Consider the following 24,220-nt stretch of genomic DNA (forward strand, 5'->3'; position numbering starts at 1 on the left):
TCGACACAATAAAATGATGATTTATTATAATCGACTAAATCAATTAGTCTGACTTAATTGCCCCTAATAGTTTACACATCTAGAATAGCATAATGGGATTTGTTGGCTTTGAATGGACTAAAACATATATTTTTTATTTTTTTTAAATTGAACTAATACCAAACAGTACCAAACCTTTATTGAGACAATAAATAAAATAAATAGACAATAAATATGTTTTATATTGTACATACTGTAGATTGTAATTTCTAAATGATGATGATGATCTGCTAAATCCAGCCAACCCTCCAAATATCCCATAGACAAGTGAGGTCAGGAGTGGTAGTAGCATTACATTGCTGCTGCTTGACCGCGCCACTTGACAAATACAAGAACACTTACATTATCAATATATATTTCATTTTATATTTAACTGTAGAAAGGCTTCCAGAGCATTGCAAATAGAGATGGTTTTGAATGCTAGACATTTACAATATACATTTATAGTCAATACAATGTGTACAACTAGCAACTTCCGTCACTCGTGATGTCATTACTGCGATGTCAGTGATGCTACCTGCACAATCACTTTTTCAGAACTTTTCTCATTTTAAGCGATTTCCATATAATTATGTAACAAAATCTGTGATAGGTAAATATTTGAAGTTGTCCCTTATCTGTTGCGCTACCTTTAATCAGCAGTGCTGGAGTATGTGTCTCTTAGCTTCCACAAACGGACAAGGTAAACCAACAAAAACACACCTGTCATCTTGGAAAAATGTGACAGTTCTCAGTGCAGACTGTAAGCTGCCTTTGCCAAACATAGGTCTTGTTATTCAATTGAAGTAAAACGATTACGTCTTTTCCATCACGATGGGCTTGAAACAAAATACTGTCACTCACCAGGCCCATTAGGACTCCGGAAAACTTTCTCCAGTGTCCGTGTTGTCAGACAGAGAGAGTCAGACAGTGGGGTGAATGAGCCTTAAGAGTTTATTGAGGCCAGACAGGAAGCCTCGAGTCTCTTGTTAGGGATCTGTGGGGGATATTGTAGAAGAAGTATGGATTTTTCCAATGCCTTCATACTAATGGACATGGTAATGACCTCCATCAGGCATTATCTTCACCTTTGCCTGATGCTAACCTTTTCCTAGTCCCATCTCTGACCTCATCCATTGTTGTAGGTAACCCCGACATAAAGCGATGAGCGGGTTGACAGATGGGGCTGACCTTTTCCTAGGTTTTGGGGGGAAGATTGTCACTTCCCAGGCATATACTGTATATTCAGTAGGGCTGTCACGATTACAAATTTAAGTTGACGATTAATTATCACTCAAATAATTGCCATTAACGATTTAATTGTTTCTGTCGTTGAAAATTAATGGAACATTATGAATAAAAATTTAATTTCGGTTTGGCTTTTAGCTTTCATAAACAAAAGTTGCACAGGTCAGATATGACAAATAACACATATTTAATTACTTTATACTTAAAAATAAATATTAATAGTGGAAATAGCCGATCTATAAGCTCAAAACGCGTCACATCGCGACGCGTTTTGAGCTTATAGATCTGCTATTTCCACTATTTTTGCCTTTTTTTAAAAAAAGATGACATTTTTCGACATGGAATTGATTATGACGATTATGCAAAAACAATTGCGATTATATAAAATAATTTTGATTAGACGATTATGTGATAATTGTGACAGGCCTAATATTCAGTGTATTGTTTATACCCCATGTTATGCATAGCTTTATATTTTGAGAAGGTATTTGTAAATAATTTGTTAATCTTTCTTACTGTTAATTCAGTGTAATGTAACAACCTCACCAAGACAAATTCCTTGTATGCGCAGAGTAAGACATACCTTGCAATAAAGGACGTGCGTAGTTACTTTCCTGAATGAATTCACAACCCTCTTTGTGACCATTGTAATAACACTTTACTGAGTAGCCAAGTAATATAATGTGTTACTACTAATTGGGTAATACTATTACAGTTATTAGTAACCCGTTACTTGCAACATTTATACCCAATTTATTATGAATTACTATGAATATTTTGATATTTATCTAATCTAATAGCCTTGAGAAAATGTCTATTTACGCCTATAGCAGGAGCAATTTTTTAAACAAACAGCTAAAGCTTCTGAAAACGAAAAACGAAAAATATCATTTTCATGCCAATGACATTGTGGCAATTTATTTAGCCTACCTCCTCCTATGTACTTCATTTGAAGGTGTTTTTGTGTGTGAAAGTAACACAAGATTACATTTTCACGCGGACATAATGCAAAAGTACCATAATACCATAGCACAGAAAGAAATACTGTAACAATATTTTATTACTTTTGATGGAAAGTATCAATTTAGACATAATTGAGAGTAACATCTCCAACACTGTGACGGATGGTATTTCTGGTACTGATGGCTGTTCACCACTAGATGGTGGACATGTTCCACTCTAACTGTAATGGTGCATAGCTACAGTATTTTTCACTGTGTGTACTGTCCTTTTTGCTTTGACTCTCACCCCCCAGTTGATATTTGAACTGTTAGTGCCACTATATATGACTATGAATTGAATACCAAGGACCTCAATGGAAACAAGACCGCAAGGACCTTTTTGAACAGACCTTTTAGACAAAGTATTTTAAGTGTAACTGTGCTGTTTTACATTTTTGCCTAATAAAATATTCAATCAATCAAATTCTGACTTTCTTCACACACAGTTAGAGTTTTATAGCTGGGACAATATTAAACTGCAGCAATTTGAGAAAGATTGTGATTTGTAAGTTAGAATGGAAAGCCAGTACTGTATGTGAAAGAATGGGAACATGGCCTTTGAATGAGACCAGTTAAAGTATTTTTTCTATCAATTACTCCCCCTGTGAAACCTTGAATTGATGGATATTTTTTAGTTTTTGTTGCATTACTTCATGTGGATGAAGGATCCGAAAACAAAGAAAATACATGATGAATTGAACAAAATATGGGTCCAAGATTAACAACAGCAAAACTATATTTTTTATATATATTTCTTTTTAATATATAGTTTTATATTGTTCACCTTGGACCCCATTTTTTGTCAATTCATCAGTATTTTCTTTGTTTTTGGATCCTTCATTCACTGTGGAGGATTGCAACAAAAAAGTCATTTTAAAGGGTGAAGCATTCCTTTAAACCTAATTTATACTCTCATGACAGTGACGCTCATCGCAACACTAACAACGCAACACTGCTTATAGGCTTTACTCTGTTTGAGTCAAACTATAGTATGACTCTGTCCCAGCCTTTCTCTTCCTCTCCTCTTTATAAAGATGAAGGAAATTTGACAGGCGTGCGCACTAAAAAGTGACGGAGACTTGTCACTCGTCATTTGAGGCATCACACCCACGTATAACAGTGGCTACACACACACACACACACACACACACACACACACACACACACACACACACACACACACACACACACACACACACACACACACACACACACACACACACACACAGTTGACTGTATCTATTCATGTGAAAATTGCTGTGCAAAAATGTACTGTACTGTACTGTTTGTTGTACTGTTGTTCTAAGGCTTAGTCACCTCTCGGTGTGTGTGGGTGTGTGTGTGTGTGTGTGTGTGTGTGTGTGTGTGTCTGTGTGTGTGTGTGCGTGTCTGTGTGTGGGCATTAGCCACAGGGCATTGCTCTGTATGGAATGACATACCTAGTAGTGACAAGAGGAAGTGGGAGCTCGCCTCCGCTCAAGCCTTTCAGACACTCTGGCTGGAACATTGTACCGTTGTCTCTTCGCATCCTGTAAAAGTTTCTGGCTCAATAACACTTAGTACATTAGTACAAAATGTTTCCAGTTATCACTGAATAATGCATGAAGCTTTGTTTTCTTGAAAGTTTGCTTTCATACTCAGGCTGGTTTTTGTCCTTCCTCGAGGTACACAGACAAGATAAAAAGCTGAATACGGTACAATATAATATAAATACTGAAATACCCACACAAAAAATGTACATGCTCTGTAATGCACCAACCCTAACCCTAACCCTAGTACCTAAATATTTGTCCAAAATACGGCCAGCAAGGATTAGCCAGATCTACTGTGTTCAGTGATTCTCAACCTTTAATTAATAAATAATTAATTTCAAGGACCCCCCAGGTTCATATGCATTAGGCCAAGGAAACCACCTTTGATATGATTTTTTTCTCTGGGACCCCAATCTACACTGTACAATCTTCAGTGTTAATTAAACAATGAGAGTTACAGAACCTTGAGGGTCCATTTGGTTCCTAACTACTGTATCAATCATTAAGCTGGAGACCCATCACCCCTGGGGGACCCCAGCCCACACTTTGAGAACCAGTTGCCTAGTTTATATTGAGAACTGTGCTCCAAAGCTGTCACTCATATCTCTGCGATGTGCAGGGCAATGCTGCGAATTTAATGCAGAGGAGAATTTAAAACACCTAAAAGAGTCTTTCAAATATGCAGCAGTTTAGTTTACTAGCCGCGACAGTGTGGCTGGTATTGTTTTCACCTTTTGAGTCTGTGTGTGGTGTGTATGTTACAGTACGATTGGAAAACCAGTGGGGTTGAAAAAGGAGCACTCGTTTTTCGGTGTTCTTGATGTTGCCAGCACAGCTGACAGCTGCACCCTGATCGGGCGGGGCTTACCCTGCGTCGGTTGCGGGGCTCCCGGGGGGAAAACGAACGCTATTTTCTTCTCTTCTCAAGACCGGGGTGGAGGGGGCGAAGCTAAACCGCTAAGTTGATGGGACTCCTCGGGGTCCCCGTCCTGTCTCGGCTCCTGGGGCCGGAGCAGGACACCCCGGCGGCCGGGGTGTGGGAGCGGCCGTTTTGTAGTGCCGCGGAGAGGAAAACAAGCGCTCCTTTTTCAATCTGACTGGTTTTCCAATCGTGCTGTAACATGTACACGTCTGTGGACAGGTTTTGTCACTGGAATAGTGTCACAGCCATGCAAGATGCAGTCACGAAACTTTACGGTTGTAAAAAAGATTTTCACGGTTGATTTCACGGTTGTAAAAAAAAAGGATGAAAAAAGCAATGTAAAATATGTACATAACGTGCATCTTATATACATATGGTGCATAAAAATAGCAATGGAATGACGCAGTTAAAGTAGCAGTAGATGTAACAAATGTGACAGCGTATCGTTACGTGGCAGTGCCAGTGCAGCAGCAGCGGGCCCCATCTGCAGTCTTTTTTTTTTCTTTTTTTTTTTTTTTGTATCCCACGATTTTGTAACCCCATTTTTTACACCCAGTGCCAATCCTGGGCACTACCTTCCCGCTGCCAACCTAGGGAGGCCAGGGCCGAGCTCATGCCTCCTTAAATGCATGCGAGCCAACTGACCTTCTTGTCACCTGACAGGGAAGAGTTTCCCTGGTTGGACGTAGCGCGTGGAAGGAACACGTTATTCCAACCAGTTCCTTTCCCCTCCATCAGGCGCCCCGGCTGACCAGGGGGAGGCAGTATAGTGACCAGGATTACTGCATGTTTTTGTGAGGGTACCTACCCTAGGGAACACGGGGAGAACATGCAAACTCCACACAGAAAGGCCCTTTCGCCAACCCCACCTAGGGTATGGGCACTGATGACGTGGAGGAGAGAACACGAGGAGAGAACACGCCCCACAGCGTCCCCTGCGGGAATCGAACCCAGGACCTTCTAGCTGTGAGGCGACAGCGCTACCGACTGCACCACCGTGCCCCCCCTTAGTCATATACAGTAGTATTTTTTTCATGTTAAGGATGTTAGGCATATTGAATAAATCTGTTACATCAAACTCACTTCTCTCATTTTGTTCCATTGCAGTATATATATTTCATAGCTCGTGTGATTTACGGATGTGGCCAGCGTGTGGACACAATTTTTTTCATTTTTTACAAACACAGAAAATGACGGAAGTAGCAGCTTTCCGTCATAAGCTGTGCCTCCTTTGATTTAACTCGACACATTTTCCCTTGATTATCTGTCTCATTATTGATTTGTCATTTCGAGACTCTGCTCTCCCCTCCTCCCGTCTTCCCCACCTTTCCCTGCTGATGTCCATCTTTCATGGACTACATTCTTTATTCTGCTCTACTTGCTCCTCTGTAGGTTCCCATTTTCACTCTCTTTTGCTCATTTATTATTAACCACAAACCCTATATACTTGGTTGACCGTGGGTTTATCCCCTCCCAGATCTGCCGTTTTTGCCGAATACAAGCCCATTTTCACTGAAAGTTTGCATATTATGACATGCCCAGAATAGGGTCTCTATAGAGTTCAAGTTATTAAGACCTCCCTGACCTCAGACAAAGTACACTGGACCCACTCTGGCTCAAGACATCTATAGCATAACTTTTGTCAACTTGCTTTTCTCGTCGTGAGTTTCCACTGTTCTTCACTCTCCCTCTGCTCCACTGCCCTTTTCTATGCTTTCATTTATTTATTTATTTCTGTTCATGTGCTCGATTTCTCCCTGTTGGTTTCCGTAAACAATGGCATTAGCATTTGAAGTGTGGTCCATTCCACTCGGCCTGCTATTTCCCCATAGCCCGTCCCTCAGTTATTTTAAGGCGTCATGTCAGAGTGTTATTGAAGACCACCTCGGACGGACCACCGGAGGAGGCCGGGCTCGGACGCTGATGCCTCCATTGAATGTCGAGGTCAGGCATTTGCCCACAGACAGTCAGTAACCGTAGAGCAGAGTAGGATCGCGTCAAGAGCAGTTATACCTGACCATGTGATATGGCGTCTAGAGACTATATTATGTACCACGGTACAGGCGCATGTGATATTAGACACACACACACATACTCCCAAGGAGGCGATGAAGGCTCGTCCAGCAGACAGCTGAGAGAAACGGGAATGAGAACCAGCTGTTTGACAACCCCAGTTTAACCTCACTGGGCTTCAGTCTGTGTCAACGCCCTCTAAGGCTTTTGAGTTCAACAGGCAACTTGTCCCAATAACAGCATTAAACGCACTTCTGTTTTAAACATGTTCTTACCTTGTTTGCCTTGTTGCACCTTGTCTCTGGCTTGGCCTCTGTGCCTGAAAATGTGACAATCTTAGAGTTGAGGAGGTGTTAATTCTCACAAGTGAATTGTGAATCACAACTCCCAACGTAACCGACTCGGCGGTGACTAATTTATATAACAACCTCTCCTGCGTCTTACCTTCCCACGAGGTGACATTACAGATTGCAAATGCACAAAGGAAGGTGTGAGGATGTTATATGGAACAGTACAGATTATTCCATTTGCACTCACTGCTGCTGTCAAGTAGATAGTAGAAGATAGATGCTTAAGTATCTATCTACCGTCTTTTCCTGTTCTGACGTTTGGACTTCATCACACCTTGTTATTGCGAGCCCTGATGCTGAAATCCCTGCATGACTGCACGGCCACAGTGCTGCAGCATACACCCAAACACAGCTTGTAGATCGTCTATTTTCACTATTTTTTTGTTTTAATAATAATAAAAAAGGAACGATTTTGGACAAGGTTTTCGCTCGACTGCAACGATATGGTAGATTGTCCATCTCTTGTTCTGTTTGGACATGACAAAAGGGATAGTTGACATCCTCCTGAGCCCTGCTGTCCCTAGGGAATGTTCCTGTGTTCACTGGAGAATTAAAAGCTGCATTGTTCAATGCTCACAGATGTGGCCCTCATTATTTCCTTTCGACTTCCTTCGCTCGTTTCCTTTTTTTCCAGTTTTTTTCTTCACAAAACCTTTTTGCTGACTTGCTGACCTGGTATTTAGCTGGAGCTCGGGTCATAGCCTACTTGAGAGAAGGCTTTCTCTTCATTCGAATTGCTGCTGAGACAGTAGAAATTGGCATTGTGTGTCGATGCTGCAGTTCAGCCTCATTTTTATATACTGTGCGACTACTATAGTGCATACTTGACTTTTTTGACAGAAGTCAAGACAAAGGAGCCATTTGTAATTAGACAAACACGTATTTAGAACACAAGATTTCAATGTATGACACATCCTACAATTGGAACCCATGGCAAGGGCCATAGAGTGCCACTCAGCGTTGTGAGGGCTTTGGGCCGGGTCTCACAGCACACCACTAATCCAAACGGGTCCACACTTGGTTACAATATTGCTCAGTACTCTGGCTAGGACCTAAGCTGCTTTCAACACCTTGAATGTACTTACATGTTGTACAATTTGTATAAAAGTTCAGTATTGCGTCACATTTTTGGCCGCTATGCCCGCGCTACTGCGCAGCCGCGACTACTTCTTCTTCTTCATGCAGTTTCCGCCAGACTGAATGCCTTACGGCACATTGCTGCCGTCTCTCAGAGTGTTGTCCAGCTCTTCAGCACTTATGTCCTCCACTCTCAAGAACCTCCTAGCTGCGTCCAGCATACTGTCGGCCACGGTCACTCGCGTCGGCGACACGGACAGCACATAACTTTCAAACCAATCGTAGCCAGCGCTAGGGCAACGCGGGCAGCTGCCCACCCAGTTGAGCCGTTGCCTCACTGCTGAAAACCATTCGGGCAGCAAGTCACCTTTCCCATAATCTCATGTCCACTGTTGGAGCATCACAAACTGCATGCAAATTTCTGTTCAGAGCTGCAGTGATGAGTCGCTCGTTGCTTAACAAAAGATGACTGGGTGGGCAATTCACGCCTCAACAACACATCAGTAGGCTACACAAACAAAATGAGTCACCATAAAAGTTCTATGTCTCCTAGCAATGAGCATTTTAGAAAGATTTAACTGAATGTGTGAACTACTATTACATTTTCAAGGGCAACTCAAGCCCCATTGTCTCATGTTGTGGTATAGTCGACGGAGGAGGACGTGGGCTTTTGGTTGTACATGTTTGAACATTATTTGAGTTCTTAACTTTGTTTGCTGTTGTTGTTGCTCATCACAATTTTGAAATGACTCAATAATTTGTGTTCGCATTTATCTGCCTGGAAAAAAACCTTCATTGCTCACTACATCTAAACAATTACTCTACTTTTGCCACCACACAAAAATTGTTCACACGCCGAAAGGGCGTTTTTTTTTCTAGTCATTTGAAAGCGTACAAATCGACACTTTAATATTCTACATGTATAAAACCTGAAATATTACCTTGCCCTACTTTGGGACCAAAACACCAGCTGCTGTCACATATGACTCACAGTCAATTACATCCTTATTACAGTGATGAAACATGCAGCCATTAGATTTGTTTGGACACAACACAGCAGTCGGGCCCTGTGAGATGCAGTACGATACTACTACAGATCAAGAGGCATTATCTTGTCGGTCACATCAGGCCGCGCCGTGTCAATCCTGGCGACCTCTATGTGCCGATTTCCAACTAATATCCATTAACCCTCTTCACGTTGTCCCCTACCACGCTGTTTGCTTCATCCTGCCACACCCCGCCGTCACCAATCCCTCCCACCCACACGTCTCATATTTGCTGTGTTTGCCCCTACTGTCCCTCAGGGCTGCCATCTATCTCACTCAGTCACTCAAATCCTCTCTAATGGTGTTCAATTAAACCCTGCGTCTGTGGAACGTAAACCCCTTCCAGACAGCTGGCCAACAGAAACACGAGTGACCGTGGCCACATTTCTACACTTCACTCACACTGCAATAACAAACACTGGGGACCGCATGTCATATGGCCTTGACTCGCTGACTCTGGACAAGCTTATAGAGAGGGACGGGGAGTGGGGGGATTGGTGGAGGGACGAAGAAAGAGTTTAGGGTTGTATAATTAGGTGTATAGATTATTTACCCGGTTGTTAATACCCCTATTTAGTCGCTGGCTTCAAAGGCATTCTTCCTGTGAATGTCGGCAGTATTCCCCACAGTGGGCCTCAGAAAGCCCTTGTCTGCTAAACGCATCGACAGATCAGACCTGATACCTTGCAGTGACTGCCAGCTCCAGTACTGGTCCCAGCACGATGGAGATACACAACGTGCCCCTGAGAGTATATTTTGCCCGGCACTGCACAAAACGCTGACTCCACAACAGTGAATGTCAAATTGGACTGTTTTTTCCCCCCTGTTTTTTTTACTCTTCCTCCAATTCAGTTGCTAAGACTACTCATTTTTTTGATTTTCTTAAGGGCATGCTGTACAGAATGGATGCAGAACACAAATTCCTATTTTTAGAGGGTAATGTTGCCAAGATTGTACTATGGTGAAGGAACATTGCTCATGACGTTGCTGTGAGATGTAAGTTGTTTCTAAATGTGAGAGTGTAGCTGAGGTCGTCCAGGTGGTACTGCAGAGGCCTGGGAGCAGTGCCTCCGGCTTCGTTGGATGCGCAAAATAATTCAATTGACCTTTTGCAAAACCGAAACCCCAAACATCCGCGTCCAGTCCTACCTTAAAGTAACCGATTGCTACTTGAAGGTCTGTCAAGCTAAAATGGAGAAAAGGTGTGCAAGAGTGTGGCTAGTCCACAAGGTTGTGTTGGTAGCAATTTAGGTTGGGCTTAGGGGTTTCTAATACAACATTTGTATGCTTTTGCTTAACTTTGCTTAACAATTATTATTGTCGTTTCCTTTTCCTTGTATTTGAATAGTATGAATATATTCATCCAATACATATTGAACACAATCTGACATTAATAAAAAAAAAGGGTCCCATTAGTCTGCCTACTTACCCTACAAGATCTCCCTCCACACAGCTAATTCAAATTAATGATCAATGGCTCAGACACTTGCTCTTAGCTGTAGCCTAACTCCTCCTGTGTTTCACTCTTACTGGCTGCTGTTGCTGCTGTGACACCTAAATCTCTGCATGGGGATTAAATGGTGCTTGTTAAGTGACTTAGGTGCTTGATAATCAGCACTGATCATTAATTTGAATCAGCTGTGTGGAGGGGATCTTGTAGGGTAAGTAGGCAGACTAAAATGACCCTTTCTGATTTCTGTCAGGTTGTGTTCCCACATTGTTGACTGACACGGATCCATACAGACATATAAAGGTAGACGCCTCCTCCAACTCTGGGGCATCTGTATCGCGGCCGCCATATTAGAGGGGGCAAGCTTCCTGACTACTGGCCAATCACAGCGCGTCTTTTCAGAGACTTGGCAGAATCTAGTTGTATAGAAATACAACGGATTATTTAATATGGAGGCCGCGATACAGGTCGCTACAAAAAAGTCCCAGAAAACCAAGCTAACTTGGTCTGTCCACATAGCGTTATCACGTTTTTTTCCCCCTTACCTGTTTGTAACCCTGAAGAAGCATCCGGTGACTCCATATGTTAGGTGGCCGGATGTCCAACCTACTACCCAGGCAAACGGTGGGGTCTGGCAGTGACAGGGACCACACACAGTACACTGTATTTTCATAGTAAATGTCCCTTTATTCTTCGTTTCCTACGTTATGTTTTGAATTATTATTTCAAAGGATATTCTCAAATATTTCCTCAAAAGAATCTACATTTTTTATAAATTAAAAACAACATTTTTCAAAAGAATGTATTAAATACATTTAAATAATTCCATAAATTAGGGAAAAAACACACTTTTAAGAAGTGGTGAAAATAGCAGATATACAAGCTCACAATGCGTCGCATTTTCACTATTTTGGGTCGCGGGAAGACATCAAATTTCTCTTTTGGGTCTTGAACTAAAAAGTTGGGGAACCCCCGCAGTACAGTACACAGCAGGATTTACGACTAAATTGTGTACTACAGTTACAGTAGCTGTCTTACCCTCAGGGATTGTTTATTTATTTTAGATTTATTTTTGGCATTCTCATGCTTTTATTTTAGAAGTGTAGAGAGACAGGAAATCAAGGGCAACGGGAGAGAGAGAGAGGCACGAACTGGCTGACCACCAGACACGCCGTAGCCTGAAGGTTTTGGGGAGGTCAGTGTTCAGTGTTTCTGCCTACACAGAGGCTTCATTAATTGTGTTATGCCATCATTGATTTCCAAAGACTCCCTGTTGGCCTGGACAGCGAGGGAGGACAAAGCAACGCCAATAGTTTGTCTAAATCCGCTAATGTCTCTGCTCCATTCTTCTATCGCTGTTGATGAGGGAATACATGTGTCCGCCACAATTCTTACGTGCAATTTTCTTTCTCAAGACTGATTTGTAGTATGATTGATTTACACTTAGTTGTACGAATGTGTCCTGCGACTGAAATAGCAGATCTAAAAGCTCAAGATCTTCTATTTCCGGCATCGAACACTGGTGTGCAATGACGTATAAATCAACACATTCTCACAGATAGGCGTCAGTTATTACTGCTCTGACAGTTTCACTCCCTAATGCGTCACTATAGGACTACAACAACTAAAAGGCACGCATTGGAGCTTCAAATACTACTTGAATCAAGGGAGTGCCAGCTGCCTCTGTGGCTTACCTGGTAGCAGCGCTTGACTAGAAACCACAACCTCCCGTGATCGAATTCTACCACTGGTACGATTTTTTTTGTCTCTCACATAGTTTTTGTGAGGTTAGGATTAAGGTTATGTTATGTGAGGGTTAGGTTTAGGCATATTTTTGTGAGGTTAGGATTAGGGTTAGGTTTAGGCATATTTTTGTGATGTTAGGGTTAAGGTTAGGATTAAGGTTAGGGTTAGGCATATTTTTGTGAGGTTTAGGCATAGTTTTGTCAACATGCAATATCCCCATGGCGTCCCGTGTTGGCTTTCAGGGTGTCCTGTTATGTCAAAACCTGACGTTTCAGGGCTACTGACAGAGCGGCAAAATGTGACGCCTTGGGAGTGAGAACGGGCTGTATGAATCAGCTTTCAGATAATCTGAGTCTGTGTGTCGCTGCCGCTGTTAGTTGAGGTTGAGCGGTTTACTCTGCTGTAGTCGTGATCCGAGAAATACACGTGTACCATTGTGTCTCTCCAATCCGTCTCCGACCCCTCTCTCCTTTTCCTCCCCCACACATCGAGTGAAGGGTTGTTCAGCGCTATCAGCGCTCTGCACTCACTCACCATGATTGAGGGTCCGAGAGGGGTTTTAGCAACTCGCTAGATTTTTGGATAAGCACAAATCAGCCATTTAATCAGAGCCAAAGGAGACAGAGGCCACAGCACAAGGGAGGACCGCACAGTGATATTTGAGGTTGTGTGGGAGGAGAATGGATAGAATGGATTTCTTTTCTTAAGACTTGAGATTTGTTCTGCACAGCTAACAGCAGATATTGAATGGCTGCCTCTGTCGTGACCATTGCTAAGTCTAACAGTGAGAACACAATGAACAAAAGGATATGTTTTGTTATTTCACACATTGTTCCTTCTTGTTAGGAAAAAGTGGGTGTCATCTTAAAAGGACACACTGTTTGTATTGGTGTTATAATCTGCTATAACTCCTGCCCTGCCTGCTGTAAAGAAGCCTACATTGTATAAACTGCATGTAATAAGATATACACTACAGTATGTTTGCATCAGTGGTGGAGTGATATTTTCAGCACTGAGGTATATTCCATTTGAGCCTGGCTGAGCTGTGCATTATTGTGATTCGAGCACGGCTGGAAAGCCTATTTTGTCCAATCAAAATGCTTTGCCGGAACTACGGCTTGTATAATGAGAACTCTTAACCACGGCACTTAAAGGTTACAGGCATACATGAAGGTCAGCGTTTTTCCCTGCAGCATCAAAATGGCCCAATTATTTGTGTTTGCGTTATTTTTAGATTTGTTCCCACGTGACTGATTTATAAATCCTAATAACTGACAATGAATAGAGCTTCATTGTGAAATTCATTACTGCTTCTCCAAATTAATTGAACCACAGAGTTTGCCCAGTAATAGTGTTACTATATATAGGATATATTCATATCCTAATTAATGCAGGCATGAGTGACTGAATGAGGTGGCAATAGTTAAAAGTACAATAGCCTTGCCCTGTACATTTTGTCCACACTGCCCTTGTCTTGGCTGGCTGGCCAGGATGCAGTGCATCCACTGCAGTGCAGTTTGACCTATCACCAGGGTTTTTCCTGCATAGAGGAATTTGTGGCACCCCAAAGAGGTTTTATCCACCTCCAAAGGAAAATCACTAGCATGAAAATGATAAGAATTGAGAAGATTTTTTTTGTAATTCTTGGTGCCCAATTAATATACAAGCTGTTATTTGCTGTTCTCAACAAATCAATCACTAAGATTGTGGCCAATCACCTGCCCCTTCAAATGGTTTATAAAGCATCACTCCCATCTTCCTCAAACTCAATCTCATCCCCAGTGTTCCTTCCAGTGTTATAATACAAATACAAACGTTTTAAATAATTTTGTTACTTGGGGGTTGAGTTACTCAAGCATAATAGGCATTTTTATTTATCAAATTATCAGAAATAACAAGAAAATGCACTGATTTCTGTCAAATAAGGTAACACGGACTCATTGCCTTTACTGTTGCGTGTAGTCACGAGTCACAACACAGACCAATCAGGTTTACTGTCATGCATAGTCACCTCCCAAAGTCCCATTCTGAGGCATGAAAAACCCACGTTAGTGAATGCTCCACTAATTCAGCTGGGAGGCGTGTGACACAGGGGGAATCTCTCCCCTTCTGTCATGTCGTGACTACACACTACACCGCAGCAGTTCATGATGAGACATTTGTCTCATTGTCATTGACTTAATTTGGAATGCTGTTGCATTTGAAAAAAAAACGTGCATGTATGAACTTGGGACGAATGTGAATAAAAGGAATCCAACAAAAAGGCTTCTCTAGTCAGTCTCTACATACACACATGTAGTGAAGAAGAATTGTGTATTGATGCTTCTTTCATCTTAGTAGGCTTAAGATGCTCTACAAATATTCAGGAACATGCGCAGCGTGATGAAGGATAATAGTGTCATTCTTTGGAGAAGTCTTCAATCTTCAATGAATCTGTGGTTTCTGTGCTGTTATTTCTCTTCACTCCAGTCATAGTCGAATGGACCGAGAACCATGCTGACAATGGTTGACAGATGTGGCTATTGGGGATCATAAGCATGCAGACCAAATGCATTGCAAGAACTTGTAACATGTTCTGAACTTGTAGATCGGCTATTTCCAGAGAAGGTATTAATTGCAGAGGGAAAGAATTTGAGTCCCTAGTACAGATCCCTGGGGTACTGTATGTATGGTTTAAGTGGTTAATTACTGAGTATTTTACTTTGTTGCACTTTCTTTAAATCGTGCAAATGCACAGAATATAGTCTGTTTTATAGAGTGGGTTCGGTAGGTCGGTCAGTTACTGTAGATTTAATGCCAGAAGAATCAGTAGGTTACATCTGAAACTGTTGATCTATTGATCCATTTGTGTGATGGATCACTAGTCTGTCACATGACGCATGCTTGTATCGATTAGCTTCGTTGCACGCCGGTTAATAAATGGGTATATATTCAGACTTGAATAAATCAAGGGTCAACAACGGGCTTATTTTGTGTAATAATGACAGGAGATCAGTCATCACCCAAATTCAACAGTCAATAAAAGCCATGGCTTGCAACATACAGTATGTAATTTGGGCATTGGATGGAATTTGTACTTTTATTGTTAATTCATATTTATTTTTGGCTTTAAATAACAACACTAAGCATCTAAAACTCCGGCTGGAGGCACCCAACATGACCAAAGTGGTATGAACAGACCAACATTACCATCCTTAGAGCCCTGTGCTCTTATTAAAGAGTGTGTAAAGATTGTAATTAGAATTAGTGCCAGAAAATGGGATGGGTGATATTGTATATTCACTGAAGGATTAACATATGTTGTAAACTACAGCAGTATTTTATAATGTTGGGTATCTAGGTCATCTATATTTTGAGATATCTTTTGTGCAAGTGGCCTAAGGGTGTTCCTGGATGAACGGCCACATGGGGTCACCCAAAAAAAGTTGGGTCATTGTCATACTCCAGGGAGCGTTAATGTGCACACTAAATTCTATGACTCTATTTTGAGTTTTATTATCCCGAGTGATAAAACAGCTCTATGGAGATTAGAGGGTGGATGTTGGCGTTGGGTTCCTTAGCCAGGCTTACAGGGGTTTGGACAGGCTAGGTGAGTGGGCTGGTGTGGATTACAGGACTGACACTTTATCTGAGCCGACTGAGCCCCTATCCCAGTCTCTGCTACCTGTCACTCGCTCCTCAGTGCCTTCCCCCTGTGTCGTGACTCCCGGGGGCTCTGAAGCGAAGCAGGCTGCAGCGTCAGGTTTCCCTGGCGATAATAGCAAAGGAGGTGTGGCACAATAAAGCATTGGATGGGGGTGTGGGTTTTAGGGTCAAGCACACCGTTTCACACGCGACCGCTTTTGTTGATCGGGAGACATAAAAGGTTGAAGCCTTGGAGAGAATGCCATCGCCCCTCTGGCAATCGCCCCTTGACCTTTTACCCAAACCTGACCCAAAACCCATGACCTTATCGGCATAAGTGAAGTTGACAAGGGACCAGCCAGCAGCCATGCCTGTATGATCATTCTGCAGCTACTGCTGAGAAGGCTAGATACTGTCCAAGAGGGAAACACGCACATCTTAACAAAAATTCCACAGGTGCTGAACAAAAATACGTACAATGGAGAAGAAGGGAAGTCTGCACACTGTTCTGTAGATCCCAGTAGAAAATTGTATTAAGGCGACAACGTTTCGACCCGTGTGGGTCAGACCTGACGAAGAGACGAAGACCCACACGGGTCGAAACTTTGTCGCCTTAATAAAACTTTCTACTGGGAGGTACAGAACAGTTTGCGGACTTCCCCTTTTCTCTAATGCTAGATACTGTACACATACGATGGATTTGAGGATTATTGGTGAGAAGGGAAGGGATAGGCAGTACCTTCCTTCTGGGCTTGGACCATCCAGTGTTTATGTGACTACTTGGGTACGATGCAAGTTGGGAACAATGAAAACAGGGACAGCATGCCCCACCCTATTATGCAATACCCGTTGTCATAGCACCCGTTTTAACCGTCTGTCTGTCTGTGTCCCTTTTGTGCCCATATATGGAGATCTGTATATCTGTCTGTCCTTGTCCCTTTTATGACCATATATGGAGATCCCTGATGTTATCAGGGATGTATATAGGCATATATGGGCATATGGGGGGGGGGCAGTTGTGGAAAGTCCTTGTGCAGTGGTAGACGTCTGGAAAATGTGTGGAAATGTATGAAGAGTGTAAACTGACTGAAAACTGAAAAGTGGACTGACTAACTAATCAAATGGCAGGTGTGGGGAATTCGGCAAGTGCGGGGAATTTCTCTCTCTCTCTCTCTCTCTCTCTCTGTCTCTGTCTCTCTCGCTCTCTCTCTCTCTGTCTCTCTCTCCCTCATTTGCTTTCTGTCTCGCACTCTCGCTCATTCCCCCTGTCACATCTGGTTTGGGGTCAATTCGCTTTCAGTTCAATCAAAGTGCAGGGGGCAGATTTCCAATCAAATGAAATTGTAAATCTTTCCACAAATGGATTCATATTCCAGTCAATAAAGGAGATTTGAGAGCAAACGGTCATCGTTGCTGTGTGAATTGCTTTGACCTGAATTGACTGAATATAAATTAAGTCCAAACCATGTGTGTGTGTGCGTGTGCGGACAGGTGCTATACTGTAGGTGCTTCTCTGAAATTATGTGAAATCTAATTTAGATTACAGTTGCATTAAATCAGTTTTCCCTTTCTTTTTTTTTGCCCTCCCAGTTTCTATTTTTAAGTCTGGGGGAGCCAAAGGTCATAGTTCCAAGAATAGGGCTGTCAGTTGGCAAAGAGGCTGTCTTCTGGATCTCTGTGATGGAGGTTGCTGCTTCTGCAGCAGCTCAGCCTTACTCCATGTCAGGGCCTGACGGCATCTCTTTTAACCCATTAAGAACGGGAAAGCATCTGTGTCATTTTAGAATTTAGCTATATATATAGCAACATACGTTTTTCAGAAAACTTAGGATTTAGAACAGTGATTTAGAACAGTGGTTCTCAGAAATAGCAGATATACAAGCTCACAGCACGTCACTTCGTGCCGCATTGCGAGCTTGTACATCTGCTATTTCTGTTTTTTTTTAAGATATTGAAAAATCGCGAATAATTAATGTGGCGGTCCTTGAACTACTGATTTGGAAGGCATTTATAGGATCGGCCTCAGGTCTTAATGAGTTAATTATCTCCCCGGCACACTAGCTGGTCCATTCCGATAAGCCTCAGTATTGTGTTACTGGAGTGTGTGTGTGCGCTGCGTCCTACTGTCTGTTCAATCTGCAGCGAGGGCTGCTCTCAGTCCAATTACCATCTTGTTTACCTTTGACCACCTGCACAGCCATTAGTATACACACTTTAGCGCCGCCATTCACTATTATCACACTCCATTCACCTCATAATACTTGTCATTGTTCTTCTGGTCAGCTGGTAATAACCACATGAACCCTAGCATCTCTATTCTGGGGCAAACATTTGATGGAAAAATAGCAGTAGATCGCTATTCTCGGCAAAGAGATTTTGTTTGGATGGGGGTAAAATAGGGGGCCTAGTATAGACCCTTGGGGACTCCGGTCAACTATGTACCGTATATAGGGTTTAAGTGGATAACCCAACAGTAACCAATATATACAGTACAGCATAGCACGGTAATGTGTCTACAGTATTTTGATGAGATTGCATTATTCAACTGAATGAATGTGTCAGTGTTAATCATTTCCTCCAACTATTTCCATGCTAAGTTGGGATTGGGGGGTGACAAACAATGCAGTGCCTTAGCTGTCAGACGCCGCTAACTCCTGCCTTTGACACGCAATGGTTCAGATAAAGTTACATAATGAATATTTCATGGGCAGCTGAACAGACCCATGTGAGAGCCCCTTCGTCTCGGAGCCACGGGCCACTTTGGATTCCTGTGTGATGAACATACACACACCGCTCCATTTTTCTGATGGACAAGGCTTTGCCAAATCCCTTTTGGAGGAAAAAGATCCTGAATATTAATTTAACTCAAGTGTAAAAATTGACCCTCTGGATTGCATAGTGAAGACAGCCAGAGAGGTTCTCTGAATACAAGCAAAGCTTTTCTTGTGACAGCATCCGTAAACATTCTGATCTCTCTCGCTCTCTCTCTCTCTCTCATTGCTACAGCTCTCTCATTGCTACAGCTCTCTCAATATCCCTCCCACTGTCTTCCCTCCCCTCTCTCCCCTCCTCTTTCCAGCCTGAGCGCACCGTGCCTCTTTTTGCAGAGCATAAGGCATACAGTACACATCTAAGTTTAATCCAGGCAGCGGTGTGGGGCTTGGAAGTGAATATGCGGCTGCCCCTTGACTGACAGAGTCAGTGTGTTCAGCAGCTGGATGGACAAACTGAACTTACTGGACAAAACCTCTGGTATTCTGTGCACACTGTGCTCTCTTCTCTCCATCCCTTCGTGTGGGTGTGTGCATCTTCACTCAGAAATTTTGGCAGCAAGAGGTGTCATCTCTACCGCTGAGCTCAGCTTAAGAGGAAATTGCAAGAGTAAATCTTTCCGGCAGGCTCTGATGAGCTTCTGATAAATTGGGGAACCGAGTACGGGACATAGCGAGGATTAAAGCAAAAAGCCTTTGAGTGGAAATTCGCAGAAACAGAAATGCATTTTGTGTTTTGGAAGGTTTATTTTTTTAACTGATTTCACTCATTTGTGCTGGAACTACTGTATGTTTTCACCTGCCTGAAGTCAGTTGTGGTGAGTTGCCGTTTTCTGAGATGAGCTCATGAACTGAAAAAGAGATGCTTTTGGATTTGGGCTACCTTTGACTTGACACGGTTCTGCTTCCACCTGCGTGGCTTTCTTTTCATTGTTGCAAACGGTCTGATCTGCTCCCCCCCTCCCCTCCTTCCGTCTGATCTGCTCAGTGCTCACCCCTCCCCACCCCACTACAACCCCCACCGCCAGCCCCTCAGCCTCTGTGAGCAAGTCAGTCCTTCCAGTGGCTGCGCAGTGATTTCTGATAGAGTGCAGAACGCGTGAGACCAGACTGGAAGTAGCTGCATCCTACAAACTGACCCACCTCTCCTCTCCAGAGGATCCCAGCGCCTCTGCCTCGCCACTTCTGGGATCTCGCTCTTGACCTGGTATTAGCCGGAGGACGGTTTTAATTAAGTGTGTGTGAAAGCGGCCCCAGCGGGCCACTGGGCCACCAGCAACAATGCAGGTGTCTTTGGTGTGCACGGAGGGCCGTGGCGGCATCAGCCGTTCCACAGAGGACCGGCTAAGATCACAAAATTCCAACAGCCCAAACACGGGAAGCCGTAACAAGTTCCGAGCTGTGGCCATGGTGGCTCGCAGTCTTGGGCAGCTCTCTGTCCAGAGCGTGCCCTCCACCAGCGAGCAGAGCATCAGGACCGGCATGAAGTATAGGTACGGTACGCTCCACACTGTAAATGGGTCAATTTGTACACTTTCAGATTTAAAAGAATACTTTGGTTTGATAGTGACTGAGAACAGGTTCAGTAAGACATTCAGTGTAGTGGGATGTTTTCTTTTCCGGGGCAGTCAACCTCCAGCAGTGCTCTCTAATCTCCTAAACCACAGTCATTTATTGAATCCACTAACCACTTAAACCCTCTATACTTAGTAAACTAATACTTAGTTGACCGAGGTCAGCTCTTTTTTTCCCCCCCTGTTCACTAAATCTCTTTGACAAAAATTGCCTATCTACAAGTCAACGACGCATTGCGTTGTGAGCTTGTAGATCTGCTATTTTCGGCGGACATACTGTAACACCCACAATAGGGATGCTAGGGTTAAAGTGCTTAAGAGGACTTCTGAGTCCCACATCTCCTGCTGTGTTTGAATAATGGCTGTCAAATACCTGCTCTCAGGGAGGTAATGATTAATGAATCACACAATGCTCCCCCCGGTCAAACATGTCAAACCCTGATCTGTTTGGGATTCCATAAAACACAACCATGCCTTTTTATGTAGCCTGTGTGAGCTCTTGCATATCATCGCATCCTACCTTATGTGTGAGTGAGTGAGTAGTTTTTTGTTGTTTTGTAGGTATTTTGAATTCAGATTGATTGCAGTTGTCCATTCATTCAACTATGACGAGAGCTGTAAGGAAAGCACATCGTAGCCGGTCCAGACTGGAGAGGGGGGTTCAGCCACCTCTAAATCAGCCTTCTCATTAGTGTATAATTGTTAGACCAAAATGAGTCCAAGTCAGACATCCTTGAATTGCAGAACACAGTGGGGGGTTTTGGAAACAGTGAAAAATCATTCAGTTCATTGTTTCTATTAAAAAAATTTTTTAACATGGGACATGTTTTTTGTAGGTCTTTAGATTGTACTGTGTATGTGAGCATGTAGTTTTCATTATTTTATATTAATTTATACCGTATATACAGCATGAATATATATACACTGTTTTAAAAGTAAACAGGTCTGGGGGCATACTTATGGCGATTCAACAGGCCACAAATCACCCGTAGTTCATTGCAGACCTACAGTAGATAAAACGGGTTGTATAATAATTATTCGTCTCAATAAAGCAGCCAAATATCAATATGGTGAGTTTCAGCAAGGGTGGTTTAGCCAATAATGAACTGCAGGAGAAGAAAAGGCCAACGAGAAAAGAGCCACCTACAACAATGAACCGTTTCATATTAAGGCTGTCCTCGACCTAAAGAATTTCTTAATCGGTCGCCTTATAATCATAGGAATTTGTCAACTAATCGATAAGTTGATAAAAATGTAAAAATTATATAAAAAATTTATAAAATTGACAAATGTATTTAAAATTGTGTTTGCCACTTACAGTCATGCAGAGACCAGCCTTTTCAGGTTGGTGAGGTTGATAACTGAACATTACAATGTTGATTTCACAACTGGCTACTGGCTATTGCCCTATAGACTGGTAGAATTAAAGGGTTATATCTGGAGTTTACAAAGTGTTGCTTTGAATAACATTTTGATCGCAACATGTCACAACGTGACGATTTGTGAGCTTGTAGAACGGCTATTTTCGGCTATTTTCTGCTAAGATATTTTCTGTAGAGCGGAGGGGGGCATAGTATAGAGCCCTTGGGAATCTGGTCAACTAAATATAGGGTTCAAGTGATTAAATCCTATAAACTTGCCATGTTGCAATGCGTTATGAGGATGGTGATCTGCTATTTTCGGTCGCCTATCATGACACGCCCAGACTAGGGATGCTATGATTCGTGTGGTTAAGGATGGCCCACTGTTGTGTTGAATTACTTGACTTTGCCGTCCTCAGCTCAGTCATCTGCAGGAACAAGAGGAATCCTTCCAGCCTGATTGGCTAGTCACAGCCCAGCGACGCTGACTCACTGTCATTGAGTTTAATGACTTTGAAGGAGTAAAATCATGTTCAGCTCAGGGCCACAGTGGCTGTTTATTTGCAACGCCATCCATGATGCAGGGCCATTACTGAGCTCATGAGCCAGGTCACGTACTGTGTATTGAATATAATGGAAGATGTGTATGTTACATTACATGCCCATTCTTCTGACGCATGCACTGAGGGCAAAACATATGTGCTGTTGATGAGTGTGTACCAGAGAGAGGGAGAAAGAGAGAGAGAGAGAGAGAGAGAGAGAGAATGAGATAGTGAGCTAAGGTTAGTACTAGTGTGTGGGCACTGTGCCCACAAGGGAGCTGGCTGGGCTAATCGGTGCTCATGTCAGTGAGTATCATTCCAGTGGGTCCCTTCAAGGAAAAGCTCACCAGCACTGCATCAAAGAGAAGTGGGCCATTGCATTTCAGTACTTCAGTACTATTTTTTTTATTGAATTCATGTTTATTTCTTCCATCACCAACAATTAAATGAATTATTTTATTAGCTAGTTTGCTAAATGAATACAGTTTACTCTGGGCCATATGCCAAGAGTAATACAGTATCTTAAACCACATGCTATAGTATGTCATAACACCAATGCTTAGGTTTATGATACGTAGAATATTGAGAGCTGTTATGTCTTCGCCATGCAGAATGTTCCACGGTTACCCAAGCCGGAGAATAACATGCTGATTGCTTCATATTCAGATCAGCCTTGTTTGCCATTAGTCCATTCCAATTCCAAGACGGCAGCCTTGAGTATAAATCCATGCCCACAGTCTCAGCCCTGGGGCCAGGATGCAACTTACTCTTATCTATGCTAACCTCCCCACAAGGCATAGGAAAACCATCAAATTGACTGTCTTTTCAAGGTGCGAAAGCACTGTACAGCTTTTGTTCCTGCAATCCAGCAGCCTGCCTGCCTGCCTGCCATACCATACAGACGGAGACATTCTCTTACGTGACACCGGGCCCGTGTGACATGACTGGTTAAAATCACCACTGCCCGGCCGTGAGAGTCCGCGCTTCCGCTGAGGAATGATTAAATGACTTTAGTCAGGACTGAATTAATGATGCACACAAAACGGCTTACGATTATGTAAAGTAGTCTCGCTCAAGGAATGGAAGAGAATAATCTGTGCGACCGGGGACACGGGGCAGGTGGGGAGACAATCCCATAAGACCCCCTGTTTTTCACAGCCCCGTATAAGCCCTCTTCTCAATCCACTGAACTCCGGAGAGCTCTTATGGGATTCACTCCATTCCAGCGGTGTCAGAGTATTTGCTTAGGTGAACCACATAAACAGCGGTGAAGTTGAATGTTTAATGGTGGATAATACACATACTTCACATAGGAGTGCTGAGTGTGCACTCTGATTTCTCTCTGAGTCAGACTCTCTGGACATTTTTTAATCTAGGCTTAAAACCCACATTTTCTCCTTGCACTATAGTCTTATTGATTTTATTGTTGTGTCCAGCTCCTCTTACCTTGCGATTTTACTACTTGGTTGTAAATCCTTTGTGATTTGTATATTTACAGTTGTGCACTGCCGCTTATTGATTGTTTGATCATACGTGTAGGCACATATACATTGTGTATTCTTTGCTTATTGTGTTTTGTATATGATTTGTTGTGAAGTGTACAGAGACCCCTTGGGGTGATGTTGCACTATAAATAAATGAAAACGGAACTGAACTGAACTGAACTTTACAGACACAGTTCTGGAGTTAGACAACATTAGAACTGTCTGTGTTTTTTTTTTTATGCCCCAGGTTTTATTATGCCCCAGCTCTTCTCTCGTGCGCTCCGTATCTTTTTACTGCAGTGCCCGTGTAAATATAAGGAGCTGACGTCTTGCCCTGGCATAACTCTACAGTAACTGGCCTATGCTGAGACTACCAGCAGGGTTGTTGATGGCTCCGGAGGTCCACTAGTTAGTTGTGATGTTGAAATTGAACCGGCGCCATGTTTTATAGCTACTGGCAA

At 42.7% G+C, this 24,220-nt stretch overlaps 1 protein-coding gene across 5 annotated transcripts in view; it reads left to right on the forward strand.

The window, feature by feature from the left end:
- Positions 1-24,220, forward strand: part of kcnab2a (potassium voltage-gated channel subfamily A regulatory beta subunit 2a) — a 123,213-nt gene that overhangs the window by 67,803 nt on the left and 31,190 nt on the right. Inside the window, exon 1 of one of the 5 annotated variants that reach the window (XM_080423849.1) lies at positions 19,893-20,291. The exons of the other annotated variants lie outside the window; for them this stretch is intronic. Within the exon in view, the coding sequence (XP_080279975.1) occupies positions 20,080-20,291 (212 nt within the window). The 5' untranslated portion in view covers positions 19,893-20,079. Of the gene's footprint in view, positions 1-19,892; positions 20,292-24,220 lie in introns of those variants that run through there. 5 annotated transcript variants of the gene reach the window in all.

Source organism: Gymnoscopelus braueri (assembly GCF_963280865.1).
Source record: "Gymnoscopelus braueri genome assembly, chromosome: 3".
Lineage (NCBI taxonomy): Eukaryota > Metazoa > Chordata > Actinopteri > Myctophiformes > Myctophidae > Gymnoscopelus > Gymnoscopelus braueri.